Source organism: Eptesicus fuscus, chromosome 1, assembly GCF_027574615.1.
Source record: "Eptesicus fuscus isolate TK198812 chromosome 1, DD_ASM_mEF_20220401, whole genome shotgun sequence".
Lineage (NCBI taxonomy): Eukaryota > Metazoa > Chordata > Mammalia > Chiroptera > Vespertilionidae > Eptesicus > Eptesicus fuscus.
In genome coordinates, this window is record NC_072473.1 from 42,055,581 (window position 1) to 42,076,583 (window position 21,003).

General features: G+C 46.0%; 1 protein-coding gene across 1 annotated transcript; it reads right to left on the bottom strand.

Moving 5' to 3' along the window:
- Positions 1-2,588: 2,588 nt before the first annotated feature.
- On the bottom strand, positions 2,589-5,978 carry AMER1 (APC membrane recruitment protein 1). Its single transcript, XM_008160952.3, has one exon. The coding sequence runs from the start codon at positions 5,976-5,978 to the stop codon at positions 2,589-2,591; it is 3,390 nt and encodes a 1,129-aa protein (XP_008159174.1).
- Positions 5,979-21,003: the final 15,025 nt, after the last annotated feature.

Below are 21,003 nucleotides of genomic sequence, written 5' to 3' on the forward strand. Positions count from 1 at the left end.
TAGGCAGGTCTTTCTTCCTCTTCTACCTGCAGCTGGAATTTGGCCAGGAACTACTTGGATCCAGAATGAGATTCTAGAGGAGTCTGCTTCTGCAGCCATGACCTCTAACTGCCCCACTCCTGGTAGTGAGGATCCTATCCCTGGGCTGGCCAAGACAGTGAAAAGACTTGCAGGCAGCAATGTCCAAATAATAAGCTGCTACTCAGTCCTAGGCCTCACTCTGTGGTATGCAAACTTCCAAAGCCCAGAAAAGTATGTCTGGGCTTGATGCCCTCTTGTCACTGAGGGCAGCTCTCAGCCTTTGGCTAAAGGCTGAGCAACTAATTTTTCTCTTCCCAGATAGGCTGGTGGCCCAGTGAGTTCTGGAGGCTAGTGATGGCTCTATTACCTGCTGTGGTTGCCACAGTCCACATTCAATCAAGAGCTTGAGCTGCCCTAAAGCACAAGCAGAGGCAGAGGAGGCCAATTGGTGGGTTTTTCCCTATTGTAAAGGCATTTGGTGAGTGTTTACTTCCTGACAAAAAGTCAGGCAAATTTCAGCCCCATATTCCTAGGGCAACTTTGGTGGACAGGTTGGAATTTGGGCACTTCTCTGCTGGAATGCTGTGCTTGGTGTAAGGAGGGCCTTCCTCACCCTATTTCACTCTCCAGCTCCATAACTGATACATTTCTTCATGATGCAAAGTCAGCCTAGAGAGCTGGTCTGGGTCCCTTGAGTGGTAGTATTAGTGCCATGCAAACTTATGTGATGCTTCCAGGGTTACAGCTACTACCAGCCAAGCCTGATTTGGGGGGAGGGGCACTGGGCCAACCCCAATCTCAGAAATGGTGACAAAGATCAGTACAAACATATCTCCTGGCAAAGGAGCAATTTGCATACAAAGTAACCTTTGTGACTGGAGAGGGGAAGGCAATGGCATCTATTCCCAAGCCAAATTGCCATCTCAGGAATTTCAGGAGCCCTGTTGATCTCTTCTCATAACAGGCAAGGAAATGGGTGGGGGTAAGTGCAAGAACAGGCGTGGCCATGGGAGGAGCAAGGATCATAATTTGGGTGGGTCAACACATCTAGACAAAAAAATGTTCCATATGCTATTTCCAATAAAGAAATTTAAAAGGAACCCTCTCATATTGGTGATTGAGAGGCTGAGCCTGGTAAGATCAGCCTGCTGCAACGTCTTCCTGACAGCAACTTTTCCCCACCAGTATTTCCAAGCTAGTTTAACAGAAAAGAGGATGCCATTCATTCCATAAAGGGCTTGAACTGCCATGTAAATGAGCATCTTGAAGCTTGGCAGAGGGCAGATCAAAGTCTTTCCTCTCAAGAAGCCTGGTCCTTTGATGATGCTAAGGACTTAGATAATTGGAAAATGAAAACTCTTGAGTCCAGAACAACAGCCTAGATGCCTTTGTTATCCTCTCTTGGGAGTGCTAATCTGGAGCCTCTTCACAGCATATAAGTGAATGGGAGGGCAAGGCATAAGGAACTTTTTGTGTTTGGGGGAAGAAGCAATTTTCCCTTCTAAGAAGCTGGGTTGCCTCGAGCTCTGCAAAATCTGAAATTCTCTTTCCCACTGTCTGGGACAAATGTACCTTCATTTCCTAACCTTCCCTTGGAACCTGCAAAAACCCTAACTCCTATAGCCAAGCCTAATTTAGGCTGCTTCTCTTCTCATATCTCAATTAAAAGAATGTATTCTTTGTGATGACATTATGAAAATTTCCTTTGGAGGAAAAACAGAACCAAAATTTAAAAGCACCTGCAACTCCATAAGTCACAAGCTTAAGAGAGGAAAAAGAAAAAAATCCTATCATTCCAGAGCTCAATACTTACAGCAGTGTCTATAATAGAACCCTATTTTGTCTCCTGTTTGTAACTGGATTAATTTGATCAATCCATTAAGGGGATTAGTATTTTTTTCCTTCAACCCAAGCTATGGCAGGCCAGGTTTAAAGGCCCCCATCTGGTTATGATGCCAAAGTCCACAGCAGTAGGCAATGAAATATATGCCACATGATCCTTTCTAAGGACAGCTAGCTGGGACAAATATAGTCATTTGATGTAATGGTGGCAGCTACGCCAAGACAGGATGGAGTGGGGAAGGGGAGGGTCTGTACCATAATTTCACATTACTAACAGCAAACAAGCCCCTTGTCCCCACATAGAAGGCAGTGCAGACCTGGCTGTTCATCATTCACTGGACAGTGGGGGGTGGCAGGGGGCACTAAGGGTTCAGCCTCTGTCAAGGATGCATGCTATATATATACTCACTAACTTGGCAATTGGAATAGGCACAAAATTACAGCATCCCAAACCTTACATGGGTCACAAGAAGAAACCCCGAAAGCAAAAACTGGAGCACAGCAGCAGCAGCCTCCTGGGGCAGATATACTTGAGCTGAATGTGGCCACAGATGGCAAAAGAGGGAAGTGGGAAAACGAAGGTGAAAACTCATAGGAGCTTTCCTTGGCCAAAAGGATTTTCAAGTTAAACAGCAACCCCCATCCCCAAACCCCTCTGCCCAATCCCTGATCCCCATTCCCATGCTCAGGCCCCATGCGCCCACTCCAGAATTGATAATGACTGCTCAGCTAGGTTTCCATTCTGGTGGAGAGGCACAATGCTCAGCCTTCTCCTTTGACAGATCAAGGCTGGAAGCCCCATACTGAATGGGCTGAGGCTGCAGAGGCTCAGGCTGGATCCTGGGTAGCTGAGGGATGCCATGGGTAATGCCCACAGGCTTGACCTGGGGCAGAGGGCTGGGACTGAAGCCTCCAGAACTGGAGGAGTAACTGGGCTCATCAGCAGGCAGCAGCTTATCTCGAGGCCTGGCCCTTACACTCTGGGAGTCCTGTGGCTGGAGCTTATAACAAGGGCCCATGGGAAGGGGTAGGTGCGAAGGCCGAGCTAGTTGAGGCCCAGATTCCCCTGCTGCCCTTGACTCTGGCCCTGATACTGACAGCAATACTGACATAGCCACAGGAGGTATGCAACAGGCTGCCTGCCTACATGGAGACTGGCTAGAAGGCCCATCCAACTGACTGGTACTTATCCAGGCAGGGCCTGTCCCCCCTGGGAGAGGACAGGGAGCCCACGCAGGCCAGTCATAGGCCCCTGGAGGTTCAGTATAGAGGGACAAGGGACTGTCTCTGCCCCATTCTTCCTCTTCTTCTTCATCTGAATCTTCCTGTTGAGCCTGAAGTTCATCGGGGTCCATGTAGCCCTGAGCAAGGTGAGAATTAGATAGCTCCTGCTCCAGGGTCTCTGCAGTATCAAGGGAGCGACTCCTCCTGTTGAGGGCCATGGCAGCAGGTAGGGGTCGTGGGTGCATGCCAGGCAGTCCCAAATATCGAGGGAGACTACTCACACCCCAGGGCAGACCTTGATAGAATCGGCTGCGGTAGTTGTTAAAGGCATGTTTCTGGTAGTAGCCCAGTTCAAAAGCTTCCAAAGAGGCTGCAAGGTCCTCATCATTGTGTAATTCAGGATTCTCTTCACATTTGCCTTCCCCATCCCGTTCTACATCAGCAATGTCAAAGGTCACCATAGGGGGCAGCTCAGGGAGGTTTTGAGTAAAGGATGAGTCAGAGTCAGAGCTACAGGACATGCTAGAGAAGAGGTTCCCATTGCTGGTGAACTCCACAAGGGCTTGTGAGAAACTCACGGTGGCATTCCCTTCCTTCTCAACCTCCTCTTCCTCTGGCTCTTCAGGAGGTGAATAAGTAGGGTAGGCCCTCCGGGGAGATCCTCCAAAATTTGCTTCTTGCATGTCTGGCTCAAACATAGCATCACTCTGGAAGAGCTGCATCAGGCAGGTACTTTGATCCTTCTTGGAGCAGGTTCCCTCAAAACGTTTCTCCAGAGGACGGAAGTCCCTCCAGTCTGGCTCACTGCTTGCAGTGGCAGGAAAAGCCGACGTGGTTCCTCGGTGTGAAGTCTGAGAAGCCCCTGATGCCCCTACCACCAGGCCCATCACTGATGGGCCTAAGGGTCTCATCTGATACTCCATGATGGGCTTCTCTTGCCGTACCTGGAGCTGTCTAACTTGGGTCTCTCGACCACGAGCCTTTCGGGCCTGGGCCTCCCTAGCACAGGCCTCTCGGGCACAAGCTTCCCTGGCATAGGACTCTCGGGCTCGGGCCTCTCTCACATGAGCTTCCTGGGTGTTGGCTTCTCGGGCAAGAGACTCCCTTGCATGAGTTTCTTGGGTATAGGCCTCCCTGGTGTGTGCCTCCCGGGCCTCTTGGGCTTCGAGCTGCTCCCGCCGAAGTTCCCAATACAACAACTGCTTCTGTATGGTCACTAGCCGTTCTTCTTCTGTCTCCATTGTCCCAGGTGGCCGAGAGGAAGAAAAGGGCTCAATGTTCAAGAAGGGGTCAAATATCTCAGAGCTGCGACCATGGAGGTCATATAGGCAGTCATCCCCAGGTGGGGAGTTCTCAAGACTATCATCTGGCTCATAGAATTCATAGAGGGCATCTCCACTGTAGCTGTCTCGGGGCAGGCAATCCCTGCGGATAAGCCCCAGAGCCTCTCCTGAATCATCCTCAAATCCAGGTGTGGTTGAATCATAATATCCCTCATCACTATTGGGGGCAGATTCTTGCTGATCACTCTGAGGAGTCAAAAGGTCTCCAGGAGCTAGGCAAGGATAAGACCGAACTGGGTCAAACAGCATGTAGCCCTGGTAGCCTGGTGAAATGGTGGGATGGTAGCCCAGATTCATATTGGGTCTTGGGTACATCTGAGTACTTGCCCACAGATATTCTAAGTCATCATCTTCTGCTTTCACTTCTTCTTCCTCCTCCTCTAATTCAACCTCCTCTTCCTCCTCCTCTTCTTCTTCATCATCATCTGGCAAGGCCATCTCCTCCCCACCTCCTTGATAGGTAACCAGGCAAGAACTTCGCTTGGTCCCATCTCGGTTGGCCCTCTGGCCTCCAGAGGCCATGCTGTCTGTCATACTGTCCATGTCCTGCTCTGCTATGATGTCACCACAACCCGTCAGTGAGTCAAAACTTTTAAGGGATGTGACATCTCCAAAGAAGAGGCTCAGTTGGTCCCCCACAGGGCCATTGAGTAGATTTATATCTCCTACCACCACCTTCTCCCCTGTTTCTGAGTTCTGAGGCTCTTCTGGGACACTGGCTTCAGGGGAAGGTTTGGACTGCAAGAGTGCTGAGGCACAGACCCCCATGGGTTGCTCGGGATTTTTATAGGTTGTCTTTTCAGTGGCTGCTGGAGAAGTCTCTGATTCTGAATAAACTTTTGGTCCATGGGCATCTTGGGGTTTGGAATTTTCCTTTCTTGGGTCTTGAAGGGTTTCCTCAGCATGGGACAGAAGGGCTGAGCTCACGTTCTCATGAGGCCTGGCTCTGGCCTCCTCAGGTCCCTTTGCTCCTAGCTCACTTTGCTCAGCACCAGAGACCTTATTCTTCCGGTGACGGCGAATACTGTTGAAAAAACCTTTCAGGCCTTTCTTTGGCTTGGTCACAGAGGAAACCTTCTCAACCCCAGCTTTCTCTATGGCTCCAGCCACAGACATCTTACATTTGGAACTTGTCTCCAAAGCCCCATGGGCACTCTGAGAACTGGGAAGTTGGCAGGGTGACTCAGGCAAAGGTAAGGAGAGGCCAGTTCCTTCACTGACAATGTCTTCTTGGCAATGGGCTGCTTCACTCAAGCCATCATGGGTCCTGCTCTTGCTAATACCCTTCTTGGAACTGCTTTTCCCAGAACCTTTGCTCCGTCCCCCTCCAAAGAAACTAGGCAGGGTACAGATGCCCTTCTTGCCACCAAAGAGTTTCATTGCAGTTTTCTTCAGCCTACCTGGGCCAGATGAGGATGGCTCTGACCCTGGCCCTTCTATTGTCTCAGCTGCCTTGTTCTTGGCTCCTTTCTCCGACCCTTGGTTCTGGGTATCCACAGAGGCTGCTGCTCCCTTGGTCTGAGTAGCTTCATCTTTTTGGCTCTCCATGTTGATGGGGACAACTCAGGTATGTTCAGCTGAAAATGCAGCCTTCTGGCTTCTGGGCTCTATTATAACATCATCAGTCAGGAAGCATCATAGTTGGGCCTGGAGGAGATGATAAAGATAAAAACAGAGACACAGTATTGGTGAGCAAGCATCCAGGCAGAGTTTGTTTTCACAGGTGTCTGTGGTTTCAGACTTGAGTGGAACCAGAAAGAAAGAAAATGCAGGGAAAAACTTAATGCACTCCATGTGCTTGGCTTGCTGCCCCAACCTCCTCTGGGCCTCAAGACAGCAAAACCCTATAGTGAGCAATAGGCAGTCATCACCCCTATCCTCTTTCACTGGGCAGGGGGAACTGCAGATGTGAGAAAGGTCCAGTGGTGCTAGTGGATGTGGGAGGAGTTATCAAAGGGGATATGTTAGGGAGAGGCAGAAAAGGCAAGAGGTAGGTCAGCTCTGATGACAAAGAATTTTTGAAAAGAATCTGGCAAAAATAGCTCATTGAGTCCTCACTGAACTCTGTGGGGTCCAAACATCGAGTTCATATTAGCCCAGATTCTCACTGACATTTTTCCTGGGGCAGGAAAGATAAGTATACCTGAAATTTCACCTCGTCTTTACAGGCTCCCTAAACTGCTGGCAGGACCATGCTCTAGGACCTTCAGAAATCCAGAGTAGGAGCCTCAGACCCACATTCCAGAACTGCAATCCAGGATCTGCTAAGAATGCATGGTGCCCTTGAAGCAAGGAATTCTCTGGGCTTCAGTATTCTCATCCGTAGAAGCCTAGCAATACCTCCCCCATCGTGGTTATGTGTGGGGTAGGTCTAGGTCAGATTCTATTGACTCTCTTGCTGGGGAGATATTTTAATATGGCCCTTAGTCACTGGAATCCCAAATTCTACTTTAGAACCATGAGGCAGACTGTTTCTTCTCCACTCCTCTCATTATTTTGGCCCTCATATAGCTCCCCCGTGTATAAAGGGAACTCCTTGAAGGCACAACTCCACATGAATCATGTTCCTGGCCTGGGAATGAGGCTCTCAACATATATTTAAATAAGTAAACCTAGACTCTGTAAGCTCTACTTTAGGGAGCTGCCCAACCCCGTCCTGATGTATGAGCTGTATGAGAAATTCACGCCCAGGGCACTGCAGCCACATGAGCAGCAGACACGTGAGCAGCCCACTCCTGTCCAAAGAACAGCAGCCCCACGAGCATCCCGCCCCAGGCCTAAGAGCAGCAGCCTCACATGGCCTGCCCCTGTTCAAGGAGCAGCAGCTGTATAAGTGGCCCACTCCCCTGTCCGAGGAGCAGCAACGATGCGAGCAGCCCACGCCATCTGAGGAGCAGCAGCCACAAGAGCAGCCTGCCCACATTTGAGGACCAGCAGCCCCACGCAGCCCGCCCCCATCCAAGGAGCAGCAGCTGCACGCAGCCCACACCCTGCACCTGTCCGATGAGCAGCAGCTGCGCGAGCAACCTGCCCCTGTCCAAGGAGCAGCAGCCGCACAAGCAGTCTGCCCCCATCCGAGGAGTAGCAGTGGTGTGAGCAGCCTGCACCCATTCAAGGAGCAGCAGCCGCCCAAGCAGACCACCTACGGCCAAGCAGCGGCAGTCCTGTGCAGTCCAAACTGGTCTGAGGAGCACGCAGCCTGCACCTGTCTGATGAGCAGCAGCTGGGTGAGCGGCCCACCCCTGTCCCAGGAGCAGCAGCCGCACAAGCAGACTGCCCATGTCCGAGGAGAGGCAGTCCTGCGCTGCCCGCACTGGTCTGAGGAGCAGCAGCCACATGCAACCTGCACTTGTACAATGAGCAGCAGCTGAGTGAGTGGCCCGACACCATCTGAGGAGCAGCAGCCACACGTGCAGCTCACTCCCACCTGAGGAGCAGCAGCTAAGAAAGCAGCCCATCCCCCGTCGGAGGAGCAACAGCTGCATGAGGAGCCTGCACCCTTATGAGGAGCACCAGCCTGGCAAGCAACCTGCCCCTGTCCAAGAAGCGGCAGCCTTATGAGCAGCCCGCCCCATCTGAGGAACAGCACCAGTGTGCAGCCACCCCTGACCCATGGAGCAGCAGCCACATGAGCAGTCCACCCCTGTCCAAGGAGCAGCAGCCCCACGAGCAACCCACCCCCCATCCAAGGAACAGCAGCTGTGCAAGCAGCCTTCCCCACCATCCAGAGGAGACACCACTGTTGCGAACAGGACCCACCGGAGGAGCAGTTGCCAACTGAGGAGAAGTCACTTCAGCGACCACCTGAGGAGCAACTGCAGCCCAAGGAGCCACTGCCACCCAAGGAGCAGCCCCTGCATGACTCTACATCTATATCAATTGGTGAGACCAAAAATGGGTAGACAAAGAAACCCCCAAAGGAAAGAAAAGGAGGAATCGCCAGAAAAGCAGCTAAGTGAAACAGAGGCAAGCAATATGTTAGAAAAAAAGAATTCAGAATAAGGGCCATACAGTTCATAAACCGGATGGGTGAAAAAAACCAACAACTTATGTAAGAATCAAGAAAAAATGAAGAGTAATATAATTGCAATAAAAAACACCATAGAAAATTTCAACAGTAGACTAGGAGAAGCAGAGGACTGAATTAGCAAATTAGAAGACAGGGAAGCAAAACACACCCAAACTGAACTACAATTGGAGAAAAAAATTAAAAGACAGGAGGAGAGCCTAAGGGAGCTATGGGACAACATGAAACGAAGCAACATATAAATAATAGGGGTGCCACAACAACAGGAAGAGGAACAAGGGTTAGAAAACCTATTTGAAGAAATAATATCAGAAAACTTACCAGATGTGGAGAAGAAAAAAGTAACACAAGCTCAGAGAGTCCCAAACAAGATGAACCCTAAAAGACCCACATCAAGACACATAATTACAATGGCAAATGTTCAGGACGAAGAGAGAATACTAAGGGCTGCAAGACAGAGACAGAAAGTTACATACAAGGGAGCTCCCATTAGATTATCAAATGATCTCTCAACAGAAACACATCAGGCCAGAAAAGAATGGAAGGAAATTCACAAAGTGATGCAAAGCAAGGGATTGAATCCAAGAATACTCTATCCAGCAAGGCTATCATTCAAAATTGAAGGGGAAATAAGGAGCTTCACAGACAAAAAAAAAAAAAAAAAAAAAAGCTAAGGAAATTTATCACTACCAAGCTAGCAATGCAAGAAATGCTAAACTGACTGGTGTAAAAAGAAGAAATAAAAAAGTAAGAAAGAACACAGGCACAAAAAATAAAAATGGCTACAAACAATTACCTTTCAATAATAACTTTAAATGTAAACGGATTAAATGCTCCAATCAAAAGACATCGAGTGAGTGAATGGATAAAAAAACATGACCCATATAAATGCTGTCTACAAGAGACCCACCTTAGAACAAGGGACTCACACGGACTGAAAGTGAAGGCATGGAAAAATATCTTTCAGGCAAATGGGAATGAAAAAAAAGCTGGTGTAGCAATACTTATATCTGACAAAATAGAGCTCAAAGTGAAGGCCATAACAAGAGATAAGGAAGGCCATTTCATAGTAGTAAAGGGATTGATACAACAAGAGGATGTAACCCTGATAAACATATATGCACCCAATGCAGGAGCACCCAAATACATAAAAAAACTCCTAGAAGATAACAAGGGAGAGATCGAAAACAATACAATCATAGTACGGGACTTTAATACTCCACTGACATCACTGGATAAATCCAATAGACCAGTGGTCGGCAAACTCATTAGTCAATAGAGCCAAATATCAACAGTACAACGATTGAAATTTCTTTTGAGAGCCAAATTTTTTAAACTTAAATTTCTTCTAACGCCATTTCTTCAAAATAGACTCACCCAGGCTGTGGTATTTTGTGGAAGAGCCACACTCAAGGGGCCAAAGAGCTGCATGTGGCTCGTGAGCCACGGTTTCTCGACCATGGCTCTAGACAAAAAATCAGCCAAGAAACAGCAATCCTAAATGACTCACTAGATCAGATGGACTTAATTGACATCTTCACCTAAAAGCCACGGAATATACGTTCTTCTCAAGTGCACATGGGACATTTTCAAAAATAGACCACATATTGGGTGACAAGCAAAGTCTCCCCAAATGCAAGAAGAATGAAATCATATCAAGCATTTTCTCAGACAACAATGGCATAATATTGTAGAAATAAACTACAATAAAAACAGCGCAAAAAATTCAAACACTTGGAAGCTGAATAGCATGCAATTAAACAGTGATTGGGTTACCAAGGAGATTAAAGAAGAAATTAAAAACATTCTGAAAATTAATGACAATAAAAACACAACAATCCAAAATCTATGGAACACAATGAAGCAGTCCTGAGAGGGAAGTTTATAGCGCTACAGGCCTACCTCAAAAAAACAAGAAAAAATGATAATAAATCATCTAACCTTACAACACAAAGAATTAGAAAGAAGGCAACAAGAAAAGCCCAGAGTGAGTAGAAGGAAGGAGATAATAAAGATCAGAGCAGGAATAAATGACATAGAAACAAAAAACAATACAAAAGATCAATGAAACCAAGAGCTGTTTCTTTGAAAGGATAAACAAGATTGATGAACCTCTAGTCAGACTCACCAAGAAGCAAAGAGAGAGGACCTAAATATACAAAATCAGAAATGAAAGAGGCGAAATAACAACAGACCCCACAGAAAAACAAATGATTGTTAAAAAATACTATGAACAACTCTATTCCAACAAACTAGACAACCTGGAGGAAATGGACATATTCCTAGAAAAATACAACCTTCCAAAACTCAATCAGGAAGATTCTAAAAATCTCAAAAGGCCAATAACTATGGAAGAAATTGAAGCAGTCATCAAAAAGCTTCCAGCAAACAAAAGCCCGGGGCCAGATGACTTCACAGGGGAGTTTTACCAAACATTTAAGGAAGAACTAAAACCTATCCTCTTAAGACTATTCCAAAAAATTCAAGTGGAAGGAACACTTCCAAGCTCTTTCTATGAATTCACCATCACTCTAATACCAAAACCGGATAAAGACAAAACAATGAAAGAGAATTACAGGCCAATATCCCTCATGAAGATAGATGCCAAAATTCTCAACAAAATTCTAGCAAATCAGATCCAGCAGTACATCAGAAAGATCATACACCATGACCAAGTAGGATTTATCCCAGGAATGCAAGGATGGTACAATATCCACAAATCAATAAACAGGAACAAGACAGGGATGCCCACTCTCACCATTCCTGTTCAACATAGTATTGGAAGTACTAACCATTGCAATCAGACAAGAAGAAGAAATAAAAGGCATCCAAATTGGAAAAGAAGTAAAACTGTCCTTATTCACAGATGACATGATACTGTACATAGAAATCCCTGAAGACTCCATCAAAAAATTATCAGACTTAATAAATGAATTCAGCATTGTAGCAGGATACAAAATTAATGCCAAGAAATCTATGGTATTTTTATACACCAATAATGAACTTACAGAAAGAAAGACTAAAAAAGCAATCCCATTTACCATCGCACCAAAAAAAAATTAAGATACCTAGGAATAAACTTAACTAAGGAGGTAAAAGACCTATAGGCAGAAAACTATAGGACATTGAAAAAAGAGATAGAGGAAGACATAAACAGATGGAAGAACATACCATGTTCATAGATTGGTAGAATCAACATCATTAAAATGTCCATACTACCCAAAGCAATCTACTTCACATTTGGATTCCATATAGATTCAATGCACTCCCCATTAAAATACCGATGGCATATTTTGCAGACCTAGAACGAACTTTCCAAAAATTCATCTGGAATAAAAAAAGACTCCGAATAGCTGCAGCAATCCTGAGAAAGAAGAACAAAGTAGGTGGGATCTCAATGCCAGATATCAAGCTGTATTACAAAGCCAATGTTCTCAAAACAGCATGGTACTGGCACAAGAGCAGACATGGAATAGAATAGAGAACCCAGAAATCGACCCAAGCCACTGTGCTCAATTAATATTCGACAAAGGAGGCATGAACATACAATGGAGTCAAGACAGTCTCTTCAATAAATGGTGTTGGGAAAATTGGACAGATACATGCAAAAAAATGAAACTAGACCAACAACTTACACCAGACACAAAAATAAACTCAAAATGGATACAGGACTTAAACATAAGATGGGAAACCATTAAAATACTAGAGGAATCCAAAGACAGCATAATCTCAAACATATGCCGAAACAATTTCTTCACTGATACTGCTCCTAGGGCAATGGAAACTAAAGAGAAAATAAACAAATGGGACTACTTCAAAATAAAAAGCTTTTGCACAGCAAAAGAAACCATCAACAAAACAACAAGAAAGTCCACTGAATGGGAGAACATATTTGCCAATGTTATCACCGATAGGGGCTTAATCTCCAATATATACAGGGAACTCATACAACTTAACAAAAGGAAGATAAACAACCCAATCAAAATTGGGCAACGGACCTAAATAGATACTTTTCGAAAGAAGACAGAAGGAAGGCCAAGAGGCATATGAAAACATGCTCAAAGAAACTAATCATCTGAGAGATGCAAATCAAAATGACAATGAGGTACCATCTCACACCTGTCAGAATGGCTATCATCAAAAAATCAACAAATGACAAGTGCTGGCGAGGATGTGGAGTAACAGGAACCCTCATGCACTGCTAGTGGGAATGCATACTAGTGCAGCTACTGTGGAGAACAGTATGGAATTTCCTCAAAAAACTAAAAATGGAACTCCCATTTGACCCAGTGATCCCATTTCCTGGAATATACCTCAAGGAACTAGAAACACCAATTAGAAAGGACATATGCACCCCTATGTTCATAATAGCACAATTTACAATAGCTAAGATTTGGAAACAGCCTAAGTGCCCATCAGCAGATGAGTGGATTAAACTAGAAACACCAATTAGAAAGGACATATGCACCCCTATGTTCATAGCAGCACAATTTACAATAGCTAAGATTTGGAAACAGCCTAAGTGCCCATCAGCAGATGAGTGGATTAAACAATGGAATACTACACTGCGGTAAAAAAGAAGTTCTTACCATTTGCAACATCATGGATGGAACTGGAGAGCATTATGCTAAGTGAAATAAGCCAAGCAGAGAAAGATAAATATCACATGATCTCACTCATTTGTGGAACATAATGAACAACATAAACTGATGAACAAAAATAGATCCAGAGACATAGAAACATTGATCAGATCATTAAACCTCAGAGGGAAGGTAGGGGAGGGTGGGGGTAAGGGGGAGAGATCAACCAAAGGACTTGTATGGATGCATATAAGCCTAACCAATGGACACAGACAACAGGGGGGTGAGGGCATGATGGGGGGAATGGGGGGAGTAATGGGTGAATAAGGACAAATATGTAATAATGAAATCAATAAAGAAATTTTAAAAAATAAATAAATATATAAATAAGTAAACCTAGTGCAAGGCACAACTTTCTGGTCTAGGCTCACAATCCTCCAAATGTCCAAATTCCAGAGATGGAATAAAAAGAAGGGGAAAAAGCTACCACCTACCTCTAACTACAATACATGTTCCCCCTCCAGGACTGATGCATTCAATTTCAGTCACTACAGCAGGTCAGTGGCTGCATCAGTGAGCAGTCTGCTAAAATCCAGTAACCCTTCCCTGAAAAGTCCCTCACCACTATGTCCCTCCTCTATAAGTAGCTGCTAGCAGACAGGGATCCGGGAGAAGGGAAGAGAGGCAGAACAGCTGCTGGGAGCCAGAGAGAGAGGTAAGCACCAATTGAAGTAGAAGCAGCTGTCTAGCCATCATCCCTGTGATTGGTTGCTACCATAAAAAGAGTCATGCATTCACCTCCAGTGGGAGACAATGGACCAGCACTGGGAGTGGATAGAGCCTCTGACCTCATTAGAGGACCCCTCCTGGAGCCTTGATCCTGTTTGGCAAAGACTAATTTTGTACTTTGAGCCTTTCTTGGCTTGATTTGAATCATCAGTGTGATCAGGCTTCCATCAGGGGCACTCTGCAGAACTGAATACTAAACTTGGAGCAAGATAATGTCTGGTTACGTTGAAAATAAAAGAAAAAAAACTCATCTGATACCCTCTCTGCAGAAATTTGTATTGCCATCTGCTCAGGTTAGGGTATTTTTGCTGTGTGACATATTTTTACGTGACATTGTTCCAGTTTAGTCCTGCAATTGATAGCCCCAGTAGACAGTGCAGCCCCCATCCTGCAAATACATAATCATACATAGACACACAATGAGTCAAGAAACCTGACCTCAGGGTCTGATGGGTGCAGGGGCCCTATCATATATTTGACCCCCCTACTTTCCAAAGAAAAAACATCTGTTTTTACCTCAGCCCTGAAATTACTGTCATTATGGTGTGGGCATGAGAGATGGGGTGGCAGTAGTGCAGTTGTTGGTGAAACTGTATTCCCCTTTGTGGAATTCATGAAACAAACCTCTAATAACATTTGGTAACTGATAGACATTGAACACAGTAATGCAAGGCGAGACAAGAAGGGGAACTCCCAGCCCTTGCTTTGAGAAATTCCTATGCTAACTGGTAGAGAAATCTATATGTAACAATCTGAAAGCACAGCATGATGCAGGCCTAAAGGAAAAGCCCCTATTATGACTTAAGCTTTGGTGGAAGGTTATAATTCTTCATACCTTGTTATCATATCCCAGGATAAATTTGAAAGGCAAAAAGACAGACCCTGGGCTCAGAAAGCTACACTGAAGAGGAGACATTCAATCTGAGTAGAAAAGGCAGTGATTTAGGGGGAGAGATGGGTGAGACTAGTAAGTTTGAATTGACATCAAGGAAGACCACAGGCCAAGTGAAAAATAGTATGGGCCTAGATTTCCTTGTGAATCAAAGGCTGAATTGTACTGCTGGGTTTAGAGCCATGGGGCAGTCCCTTTGGACCTTCTGCTGCCCTATTGCTGTGCTCCATTGGGGTAGAGGACAGCCCATTGCTCTCTATATTATCCTCTTCCCTGCCACAGGCATCTGTAGTATGTTTTGAAAGTAACCATGGGTCACAGACTGGCGTCCAGGCAATGCTAGGGGATCCTGACTAGGCCAACGCACCTTCTGTGAAGTGGAGATCAAACCAGCTCTCCTACCTATCCACCTCCATCTACCCAGTCCACGTCAGTGGTGTGGGGGTTAGATGGGATAATGGACACCAAAAGCACTTTGTAACCTGTAAAGTACAGTGCAAATGAGAAATAATGGCATTCCTGTTATTATTACCACCTTCCTGGTCAGGTCCCAGTTACTTAGGAAGTAGCAGACCATGTATAAAAGGCCACTCCTTTGGGTGAGTAATTTACTGTAGGGAGCCTGAGGGACCACCTGTCTTGGCCCGCACTGAGGAGGAGCCAGGTGTGAGGGGATTTTAAAGACATGTGTGTGGATTTATACAAAGTCCTCTCCTAAGGGCAGTTTAAAAAACCCTGTGATTGTGTAGTTGGAATGAGTGAACTAGGCAGGATTGTGTCCTGGAACTGAGATTCTCGCCCTCTAGCTTCAGGCCTTCTTTCTAACGAGGCCCAAGGTTGTCTCTGCTGGCAAGAGCCAGCCTTGAAATTGTGCTATCTCTTATTTCCCTGCCTAGTTCTTCCCAGGGCCATGTTCTCCCCATAGCCACTCACAGTGTCTCTGTCTGCTTTCCTCCAAGACAGTAAGAAAGTAGGTGGCAGTAATGACAGTAAGGGGCAGTAGCCCCCTAACCCAGGCCCACCTAGCAACCTTTGGCTCCTTGCTACTTTCCTTGCTACCCCTCAAGGTCCCAGTGCTGTCCCTCCATGGGCTATGCTGCCTTTACTTAGGGCCATACAGTTCCATGTCCAGGGGAGTGAAGTGGGGCAGAAGGCAAAGGGGACAGCGAGAGACAGATCTTGCAGTTTCCTCAGGCTGGGACTGACTCCCATCTTGGTTCCTGCCAAGAAAGTGGTCCTGCCAAACACAGGGCCCTGTAACGCTTAGGTTTTTCAACCTGTGTGGCTGTCTTAATTTCAGGTAGACTGTTGGGTTAAGGGAACCCTCTGGATAGTTTATGGCCCTGGATAAGAGCTATTTGCTGCAGCTGCTGCTGTCATGGCAGGATGTGGGCTGTGTCCATTCCTGCTCCCAGGGCCAGCTTCAGTCCATTCTGGGACCAGTGGAAGGCTGGCTACTTGCAGAGGAAGGCCCCCTCCTCTCAAAACACAGGCAGGACACCAACCACAAATCTGTCTCAGGTACCCTTCTTGGTGAGGAGGAAATAGCTGCAGCCTGAGCTTTGTACTTTCCAGCTCAGCTTCCTGGGGCCAGCTCAGCCAACTTAGAGAAGGCCAAGTTCAAGGAAGAAGTATGTGGATTTATGCAGTAGCTCCAGAGACATTGCCTCAATAAGCCATAATGCCTCAAATCCTCCAAGCAGTTTTCCTGGGGGCAAGCCCACACTGGGCCCACCCTATCATTGTGCATGGAGATGGGCTGAGGAAGGAATGGAGAGGAATGAGGAAAGAATGGAGCCCTGCCACTGCCCTCCACCCCTGAAAGTCAGCCAGTTCTACACTGTAATCAGCTCTGCTCGACCTGGGAGAAATCAGCAAGTTCTTTTAGTTCCTCAACTGAAAAATTGAACCTATTGAGATGTCTACCTCTTCAAGTTATTGTAAAGAACAAAACCAATATACATTAACCCTTTGCACTCGCTTGCTTTTTTCTCAATTCCTTTATTCTACTCGGGATTTAATTTTTTAAATACCCCAGATTTTACAAAACGCGGCAGTAGAATAAAAAACTGGAGTTTCTTTTCATACAAACTTATTTATTTGGATTTTTTTATATTTCAAATTATTGATACATTCCATAACCATCACACTCGACATCCGAGTGCAAAAGGTTAAGTATCAAATACAATGCATTATATAGCAGAGGTTAAAAAACATAGCAATGAATTTTAAAATAGTTATTCAAATTCTAGTTGGACAATTTGTAGCATCAAAACTACCTCAGGCAGGGTTGAGTAGGGTGCTTCCCAAGGCTCTGTGGATAAGTCACCAAACCACCTTGGACCTCAGTTTCCCCAAATGGTAAATTAGGGCAACCTTACAGGAGGCTTTAGTTTCTCTTTTAGCCAAACTTTGCTATTCAGGCACCAAAAAGTTGCCTCCAGTCAGCTACTGCCTAACAACTCTGGAATATCTGGGAATTTCAAGTAGCCCAGGCCAGAAAGGTCAACAATTCAAACTCAGCTAAAGTACCAATATCAAAGGAAATGCAAATTAACAGATATCCTGCACCCAATTCAGGGTACTTACCAGTTTATAAAGGGCTCCCTACTCCCTCATGCACTATTTGCCCTTCTCATAAATTCCCCTGATGCGGGGATGGTAACTCCTTGTCACAGAGAAGGAAACTGCCTAGACTTGGAAAAAGATTTACCTAAGGTCATACAGTGGGATAGTGACAAATCCACAGCAGCTCCCAGGCCTCTTGAGTCCCATCCACGACATTCTGTGCTGGCCCCCAATCAAATGAGAAAGACTGAGAGCAAGGATTGTTGTGCAGGAGCACATCACACAAGAGCCATCATCTCCTCCTCCCCTCTCATCCCTGTCCCAGCCCAGGTGAACCTTTTCTCTGAAGCATTTCCAGTTGTCACTGGTTGCCACTGTTTTGGCCCCATCTAGCACATTCCAAAAACCCTACTGACCAGAATCCAAGAGCTGCCAACTCAACCAGTGGCTGCTCTCCTCATCAGCAACTTCCTCACCCCGACCCTCACTACCAAACCATGACACATGTTCCTTTACTCTGTTTCCCTTGAGAAATAAGCTTGAGAGGCCAAAACAAAGGTTCAAACAGAAACCTGCCAACTGGGATAAAGATGCAAAATTTGAGCTATTGTTTAAAGAAAATGATCTATGAGAATATATGAAACTTAATCACCCATTTCTAAAGCCCACAGACAAGGTCCACTCTCAAAACCATTTGCTCAGGGCCTGAAGGGAGGGATACCTAGATTGGCACCTTTTGGCAAAGCTATAAGGTTGCTGGCAGAACCCCACCCAAGCTATCCCCGCAACAACCCCTCCACTAATTTTCAGCCTTTCTGTTGAGGGGCACCTCCTTTCAAGAAGGCATCCCACCAACTCTAGAGGCAAGCACAGACCTCTACTGGACCTCTCTCCCCTGCTCCTATTCACCCACCATCAATCAGTCTCTCAACTGAGTTATTAACATACTCAGCCTTGGGTAATTCATTCAGAAAAGCCTCAGTATGTCCATTCATCTCTTTGGGAAGGACTCTCCTTCATCCTGTACTCACTACATCTGCCACAGAACAGGAGCTCAAACAACAATGGTTCAGTTGAATTCCAATTCAGCCGAAGTTTGTTAGCCCAGAACTAAAATGCCAGCTTTATCCCTTACAGGCTGTGAGGTTTGAGAAAATTGTATAACCTCTCTGAGACTCAAATGCCTTATATATAAAATGAAGAAAATGTTACCTATTGTGCAGCGCTGTGGTAAAGATTCAAGATGATAAATGTAAAGGGCAACTGGCTCACTAGATACTAAGCAGATGTTCAATAACAGACCCTGTTGATGGAGCTTCTTGCAGCCACTTTCTACTCTAGCTCCTCAGCTGCTACCCCATGTCCTCTAAAGATGACACAAGCCTTTTAGCTGATCTCCCTCTGGACACACTGCATGCCATAAAGCTGAATTCCCACCCCTTGCCTCCCCCCTTCCATCTCATCCATCCTGCACACCCTTGCCAGATTCAGTTTCTTATAACCTTGATTTCAGCACATCACCCTTCTACTTACTAAATTATTTCACATTGCCTACAGAATTTGGGCCAAACCCTTTTGCCTGACCTTCAAGATTTGCTCTCCCTGCATGCCTCCTCCAGGTTTCCTAGCCTTACTCCTCTGCCTCTTAGGTCCAGCCCCCAATACACAGGGGCTTCTTCATTCTGGGAGATGTGGTAACCCAAATATCACCTCTCCCAAGAAATGGGCTTTCCTAGTGTGTCTTCTTAGTGCACCAACTTTCTCCTTAAGGTTCCCTGCCCAGATTGCCTGGAACAACAGGAACTCTTAGGGCGACCTACTTGCCACTCCCCTCTGAGGCTCCCAAACCTCCGTAGAGAGGAATGTATCTGAGATGGATGACTTGCCTGCAGAGTAAGGCTTCTGCTACATTAGTACTAACACAGCAAGGGTAATACTGGAGACAGGAGACAGGCACCACCCACAGCCCCATCCCAGTTCAGATGAAAAAACAAGAGAGCAGGTTAACCTCAGGCAAACAGATGTGATAGGCAGCCAAAGGAAGCCTGCAGAGGAGAAAATAGGCCAATTGAACAATGGAGATCCCTGACTTTCTTATGTATCCACTCCCATGTATAAACCATAAACCATGTGAGAGGCCAGTTAAGGCAACTGAGGCTTGACAGGGGACTAGGATCAGTGTGCTTTGAGGAAGAAGCCTTGAATTAGGGGATAGGAGCTTTGTGCTTCTGTGTAAATTGGGCAAATATCTTCTTTGTTCTGGGCCTCAGTTTTCCCATCTAGAAACGGGAGATTGGACCAGGGGTCCACTTGCCCCAGGTTTAGTGAGAATCTGGGGGAAGGGTAGTCCTGTGCCCACATTTATAGTATCTGCTGAGTCAGGAGGCTTGGTGGGGGCATGTGATTTTGGTGGTTTTAAGCTTTTCTGGGAGGCCTGGATCCCTGGCTTGTTGAGCCCAGTCCACCACTGCAAGACCAAAATGCACTGTGGCCCAGCTTTACTTTTCATGCATGTACCCCACAATACTACCCAACATATTACTCTTTCAAAATGCACTAGGCCTGTCCTGTGATTATTTTATGTTTGTCCACAGAGGAGAGGTACCACAACAGGTACAGTACAGCCCTCTTCCCCCTGAGAAAAGCTTCAGCCCTAATAGGGCAGGCTGAGGAGTGCTGTCTGGAGAAGGGGGTTTAGTATGTGATTGGAAGTCACAGGGGGAAAACCTGCAGGAGATGAAAGCAATGAAATCTCTACAACAAGAAATGCAGATCAAAGGGTCACAAATGCCCCTGCGACACTATCATGCCTGCCTCTTACTCTACCAAGATTCCTTGAGCAATTTTCACTATTGCCCATATTATCCTCTAATCCCAAAAGGGGAGGTTCAGGGGAGCAATGCACCCTCATTCAGCTGGCACCTGCACCTCTGCAGTGGTCCTGGTTTCCCTCCCTGCCTTGCCATGGATATACTTATACATGCACAGGTTTGAAAAATAAGACCAAGGAGAGGAGATGAAAGGCTCTGTGATTATTTAATTCAGAGAACTGAAGTTGGAGAAATGGTTTAACACATATGAAACCTCCAATGGATTGTTAAGCAGAAGAGCAATGGTGCCAGTTGCCCTCAACTCCACCCCCAACACACCACACACACACACACACACACACACACACACACACACACACACACACCACAGTTTAAGTATAGCAAAAGAGGCTCAGATTAGCTCTGAGAACTTCCTGGCAGAAACATGGATAAAGTGATACAGGAAGACAATGAAATGCTACCTCTGGGGGTTTTACCTTTATCACCTATCTTATCTGCCTAGACAGGATTCCAAGCAGGGGAACTTATGGAATAACACTGGGAATGCCCTCTTCTAGCCTCAAGTAGACTATCTGTAAGTGAGCGGGCTGGAAGCCCCTTCTTCCTTTTTGGTTTTGTAAGCAAGCCAGTGACCTGCCAGGCTTGCTGCTATTCTTCTCCTTCCCTATTCCCCTGGAGCAGCCAGCTGAGCAGGGGTGTTCCCTCCTCTACCACCCCCACACACATTTTCTAAGAGTGTAAATGTAATAGTTCTTAAGGAATTTTTCACACCTCCACTATGCTAGAAGAGAATCATTGGACTGGCAATATCTTCCAACTACTTCCCTCCCTTCTGAAAGTTTTAACCCCCTTGACAGACTGCAGACCAAGATCAAGAAGCACAAGA

Excerpts from the sequence above, each read along its gene's own strand:
- AMER1 (XM_008160952.3), bottom strand. The coding sequence starts at position 5,978 with ATGGAGAGCCAAAAAGATGAAGCTACTCAGACCAAGGGAGCAGCAGCC.